At 47.0% G+C, this 6567-nt stretch overlaps 1 protein-coding gene across 1 annotated transcript in view; it reads right to left on the bottom strand.

The window, feature by feature from the left end:
• LOC103360510 (zinc finger, SWIM-type containing 5) overlaps window positions 1–5367 on the bottom strand; it is a 68726-nt gene extending 63359 nt beyond the window's left edge. The window contains exon 1 of the mRNA XM_008286291.1: window positions 4835–5367. Coding sequence (XP_008284513.1) covers window positions 4835–5363 — 529 coding nt within the window. The 5' untranslated portion in view covers window positions 5364–5367. The remainder of the gene's footprint in view (window positions 1–4834) is intronic.
• Window positions 5368–6567: the final 1200 nt, after the last annotated feature.

Raw genomic sequence — 6567 nt, 5'->3', positions numbered from 1 at the left:
GCAGCACATGTTGCATTGAAAACCCAATAACACAACACAAGTGCTCGCCATCCGCCAGCTCATACCGGCGTCCGACCTCTGGGAAGTTACTCAAGGTCGCCCACGAGAACCTGAACCAACATCCCGGCAGTGTGGAAACACCGCTGAGTCGCGCACCCAGAGCGGCGTCCTCAACCGCCTGACATCCCTCTCTCACTCATGACTGATTCTCTTCCAGCCTCCCCCAGTCCTACCGTCAGAAACCACTAACACTTCCTCAACCAGCAGCAGAAGGGAGGGGGGTGGAGGGAAAGTAAAGAGAGAGAGAGAGAGAAAAAAAAAAAAAGTTTAACATCTCGTTTTGGCCCGACTAACAGCGCTTTACCATGAGGGAGCTCACAGACAGAATATGATTAAAGTGCGAGTCATCTTTTACTGATGTAAGTTACAGAAACAGAGAGGGGGGGGGAGGGGGAGAGTGTGTGAAGGACATAAAAGAGCCAGATAGAAAACACATGGAGCTCCATGTAGGCTGATGATGGAGCGAGAAGAGAAAGAAAAGAGGAGTTAAACTAAAAGACAGGTTCGGTGATAGAGCTGTGAAAGGAAAAGATGAAAAGTGAGCGGTGTCGGTGGACTCAAGTCCTGAGACTCGAGTCAGGAAGAAAGATGGGAGATGAGGCAAGCGAGGATGAGCTCACCGCCTCCTTCTGTCTTTTATCGCAACGTGCTCTTGAGAAACCAAAGAGCGGATTTACACCAGAGGCTCGCAAGCTTTTCCACAACAAGGAACCCCGCGGCCATTCTGCCAGGAAATTACATCTGAGGAAATACTGGCAAGACCAACCATCCTCCACACACACACACACACACACACATGCTGTGAAAAATCATGAACCAACACTGAGTAAATACAGCGATAACAGGGATCTCCATAGGAATAGCACAACTGAAACATTTGTAAGTGATGGGAGACACAGAAACTGATCCAAACTGATGCTCTTTTCCGTGTTTCGTGGCGGAGTTCAGCACAACAGAATAATTGATTGATTATTTGATATCGAAACTATATTTAGTTGCGTCCCTACTGGACATTAATCAAATGATTTGATTGGGCCTTTCCATTTGACTCTTGTTTCTTGGTTATTTACAAGAAAAATCAGGCATGGAAGCTTACGGACGTTGCTGGAATTCATCGATGTCCCAAAAACTTTTCATTGGCTAAACAGAAACGGACAAACTTAGCCTGAGGGAACTCTAACTTTTGGTACTTTTCAGAACTTGAGCACCATTTTTAAGACTTTTCTGGAGTTTCGCGTCCTCACTGTCCCGTACACTTTAATCCCGTTCAACTTTCGTGCCGGGCTCTGTCGGAGTCACCGCTGCTTCAAACGGCGCCAGCGACCCATTACAGCTTTATGTAACGTCGCAGAGACAGTGACATGCACACACACATATACAACCCCCCCTCTTCTTTCTGTGAACAAGGGGTTTTTCTACAGCTGGGTAACAAAGCATGACCCAATAATCCCAAAGCTTGACTCAAAGCTAAAGAAACCCCCTCCATTCCCTCCCTCCACTTATATCCCTTCCTCCCGCTCTCTGAGGACTTCATAAAGGCTCCGGCAAAAAGGGGGCTTCTGGGCGAGCATGTGTGCGTATGTGCAGTGTGTAAGGCGAAGGGAGGGGGGGTTACAAAAACAAGCACGCTTTGCTTTGATTATTCTAATTATGACTCGGAGCGAGGAATAGATTATTATGAACACATGGACGATGAGTTGTTGATGAGCTCACGTCGCTTCAATCCTTCGGCGTTACGGTTAAAAGAGGCTGACGTACAAAGGCCTTTAATGCACAAAGGGTAGAGGGCACCTAAGGGACACAGCAGTCAACTCATTTCTTAATTGTCGACGCATACGCGGAGGCTTTAAATGACAGAGATGATGGGTTTAAACCGAAATGACTCTCTCTCTTTTATTATAGTATTACTCAGCTGGCTTGAGGGGGGGGTTGGTTAGATTGTGCAAACTTTAAAGGCAATAAAGAGCAGCAGCTAGAGGCGAGCCAGCACAGAAACAACTACGGTCCAGTCTGGATTCCACAGCACCAGATCCCAAAATTACCTGATAAAACAAGACAGACTCCAAATCTTGCTCTAGGCGCACCGATTCTGAGAAACTCGGGACAAAAACAAGTCAAAAGATGAGCATGAGTTTATAGGAACACGAATTCCTGCTGCGCTTGTGATAGCTGTGAGGAATAACAAAAAATAATATTAGATCTCATGAAAGCGTGGCTTGTGGGCTCATCACATCTGTATTTTCGGCTTCTCTGGTTTTTTTTTTCCCACTGAAAGAATGCAAAAGAAGTTCTCATAGAAGATTTGCCCCAAATTGGTAAAAGTCAAAGGCAGCACAGCGTCACTTGACACTGATGCAGACGGATGATGGCTCTGTCTTGACTTTGAGCACTAAATGAATATGGATATAACCCACAGACGCAGCTTGAAGCCCCCCTCCCAACCATTCACATGCATGCGGTTCAAAAGTTGAACGCAAGTCTTCCAGAGCGCAATACCCCGAGATACCATATTTCAAACCATGCATCATCAGCATGCATGTGTCAGCACGCAGCCCGGTCTCGTTCCCCTGCAAAGTTCCTGTAACAGAGCATACCAGAGACTTGTCCACCTCGCTACCCTACAAAGCGAGCGCCGCCACTATTATAAATTATATTATGCAACGTCAGGCGAAAGCAGCCTTAAGACTGTCGTTCACAGCAGCGTAACACAATCCTAAATGAGTGCAGTGAGCGTGCACGGTCGCCCAACCTATCAAAATCCAGACGTGGAAAAAAAATAAAAACAAAACAATTGTTCCCCTGTTAAGTCACTTAGCAAACCTTCCACAGCAACCGGTTCCCATGGCTCACAAAGCGAAGAGCAAGCCAAGTCTTATCTTGATGTCACACAGCTATTTAGCCCATCTAGTGTTTTGTTGACAGAAAGACAAAACCATGCGGCAGCCTGCGAGGATTGACCTTGAGGGAGATTGGAAACGTATCGCCGGTGAGGCAGGTAGGACTGGAAGTGTTTGCCCACGGGTGTATGCTTTGTTTTGTTTTTGAATTTTCAACTGAAGTCTTGCACCCAGTGGGACGCAGCCTCTGGAATCACTGAACACACACCGGGCCTTACGTTGGTACAAATGTGAGACTGCACCGCTCAAAGATCCAACAGAAAGTCATCGCCGACAACTTGCTCGGGCACCTTCAACTCCGATTACGACTTTCAAACAGTCCTTGCACAATTTAAACCCCCGGGGCGTTCAAAATCCAGACTTTCACAACTTTTTCCTGATTCGACTCTCTCGGACAGACATGCGAAACTTATCAAAAGCCACATCTCTCTGAGAGCTAAATCTCATTTTCATAAATCTCAGATTTAATTCAGTTATGGCGAGCAATCAATGAGCATTTGCAAAATGCAATTACAAGCAGCAGTCACTGAGCAAAGCAAGCAGCCACAGTTTGCAGCTTTTTTTTTTTTTTTTTTCTCCCCCCTTGATACCTTGGAGCAACATGAAACCCCAGACAAGCTCCAGTAGCTCTCACACCATATGGCCTGAGAAAAATCCTCCCGGTAACCATAAAAAGACTGCTTCTCTTTCTTTCATTCTTTTGACTATGCATCGGTTTCATCCCATCAATTCCCCCTAATGTCTGGGCTCGTTTTGTGGCCGTGCAGAGCCGGGAGGGAGAGAGGCTGAGAGTGGGGATGGAGCTTTGCGGAATGGCCCTTTGTTTGGAAACAGCCTCTCTGCAGCGCTGGAAATGCGAGACGCTTATCGATCATTTCAACTGGAAACCTTTTGTGTTTGCGAGAGGCTGCGGGCGAACGCGCAAGTGAAGGGAAATTTCAGGTGTTTGTTTTTTTTTCTTCTTCTTCCACAGCAGCTATTAATGGGTTAACTTTAATCGTGGAAAGCAACACAAATACTCCTAACAACGTGTATTTTCCACGCTGGTGGCGACTGCGCTCTTTGTCCGGTCCGAGCAGCAGCAGCAGCAAATAAACAAAAAGCTGTGGGGGGATTTTTTTCGGATTAACGTTGGATTAATCATAGTAAGAGACCCAATAACCGCCTTTGTTCCTCGCCTAAGCCACCCTCAACCGATGTTGAGTTGAGAAAAAACGGCTTGTGCAACGGGGAATTCGCCACAAACAAAAATAAAGCCCCGACGCTATACGTTGGCTCCTTTTGTATCCGCGTCTGTCAGCCTTCCTCCTCCTCCTCCTCCTCCGCGTCTCCCCCCCTCCTCCTCCTCCTCCTCCTCCCCTGCCTCACCGCCGGGGCTCCGGCCACCTCCAGCACCGTCGAGCCCCGGAGAGGAGCGTCAAAAGTGCGGATAGTTGCCCAGACGCGGCTCACGGGGCGAGAAAACGAGTTACCGTAAAGGCAAAGCGGGGCAAAAAGGCGCAGTAGCCCCGCGGTAGAGCTACGGAGTAATGAAAAGCCACAATAGGAAGCCCTTTAATTTTTAAACAGCAGCTGGTCGGCTAACGCTAGCAAGCAGCCGCGGCTCCGCTTCCCCTTTCACACAGGCCGAAATAAACTCTAAAAAACACACCATAAATGTCCCACGTTAAGTCTGCCAAAGTGAAAAAAGACGCAGAATCGAGTGCGGGTTTAAATGCACCGAAAGGAGACGCTTTGCATACTTTCCGCGGTGGCAGGGAAAACTTCCATCAATCATCCCCGGTAGAGATCCAGCAGCGGCGGCGGAGACTCGCCAGCGGTCCTCGGTGCGTGTGAGAGCCGCAAAACATTCACTCAGACACAAATGTTCCACTTACCGACTTGTAAAACGTTTTCCACACAGCCGGTCTCCAGCAGCCTGATACCCCGGCGGAACGGCAGCCCGTCTCCCGTTCCCACTGCTCCGGCTGCCCCCACGGTAGCCGCTGTACCGGCGGTAGATCCTCCGCCACCACCGGCGGTGGCAGCTCCGGACCCGGCTCCCCCAGACCCGGCGGTGGCCGCGGACGGACCCTCCTCGCCGGCGACGCGGCACTGAAACGAAGAGTACATGCATATCTCCTTTTCGTTGCGGGGAAAAGACCAGTAGACGATGCGGCGCTGGACGGGCTCCGGGATCCGCTCGAAGCGCTCCTCCACTCTCTCGAAGGCCCACTTTTCCGCTACTGCCTTCGCGGCGCAGTCCAGGAGGGACTCCGGGGAGCGGTACCGGGAGCCGGGCAACCCGCTGCCGTGGCCGGGCCCCGGACCGGGACCTCGGGGAGCGGGGCGAAGGCAGGGTCGCTTGCTAGCCGGTGGTAAGGAGAGGAGAGGATGAGGCGGCTGTTCTCTGCGTCCTTCCGCCATGGCGAGCCGATCAACACTGACGAGACGGACGGTGAGCGGACACCGAGCAGCAGCAGCGGCAGCAGCAGCAGGCAGCCGACACACACACACACACACACTGAACACACACACACACACACACACTAAACACACACACACACACACCGAACACACACACACACAGTCAAACCACACAGCATCTCATGCAGGAGTTCCGATCTCACCCTGCAAAATATAACACAAACAGAAAAATACAAGTTTATAGCATCCTACTAAACAAATCTCTTTCCAACAAAACAACAAAAAACAATCATAGATTTTTTTCCTGAGATTTGATTAATTACATTATTTGATTATTGATCTATGATTTGATTATTTACACTCACTTTACACTGTTTGTTGCATTGCTGTTCTTAGTAATACACCTGTTACTAAGGTACTACATCACTTTAAATATCAACTGAATTATAATAACTTTATTTGTGTAGCACCTTTCGAATACAGTTAAAGTCTTTCACATTAATACAAATAATTTAAAAAAAATGAAAATAAGCAAATAAAACAAAAGAAATGCACTTGTTTTGTTCTTAAGGCGTGATTATGGTAACATTATTTATACTGTGATCATCTTGAGTACATAATATATCAGATCATTTGTAAAGATGTTCAACCTACAAGCTGCAAAGGACACTGAAGAACACAGTGAACTCATATTTAGATGAAAACCTCTCAAAAGATGCAAAAAAAAAATCTAATTTGCAGTTCCAGGAAACTATTTAACAGAAGAGTGTTTTGCAATTTTTAGTTGTGAAAGTTGTGAAATCAGCCCCTTTTTCTTTCACACTTTAGGCGAATGATTTCAAATAAATGTCATTATTTCCTCTTTTAATATTGTTCTTACTTAGATACATTAGATAAGAAGGAAGCCAAGTCATCGTTTAAGTCTAAATACTGACATGTAACAACACCACCCTGTCACATAACTACATTAACACTGAGTCATTTAACCCACTGATACACAAAGCCCACTTATTTCACACCCCAAAGTATTTTTTTTTTTTATAATTAATATTAACCTTTTCTTCCCTTTTCTCTCCAGCATTCTCAGTCTTTCAGTCTCAAGTGTTGGAGATGCTGGAAGAAAGCAAATGTGAAGCTTTTAGTGTTTTATTTTCAAATCTAAATATCTTGATTTCCTGTCTCTTTGCCTGCATGTCTGTGTGAC

The sequence above is a fragment of the Stegastes partitus genome, unplaced genomic scaffold (genome assembly GCF_000690725.1).
Source record: "Stegastes partitus isolate 25-593 unplaced genomic scaffold, Stegastes_partitus-1.0.2 Scaffold447, whole genome shotgun sequence".
Lineage (NCBI taxonomy): Eukaryota > Metazoa > Chordata > Actinopteri > Pomacentridae > Stegastes > Stegastes partitus.
The sequence above is the reverse complement of the archived record's forward strand: the minus strand, read 5'-3'. Positions and strand labels throughout refer to the sequence as shown.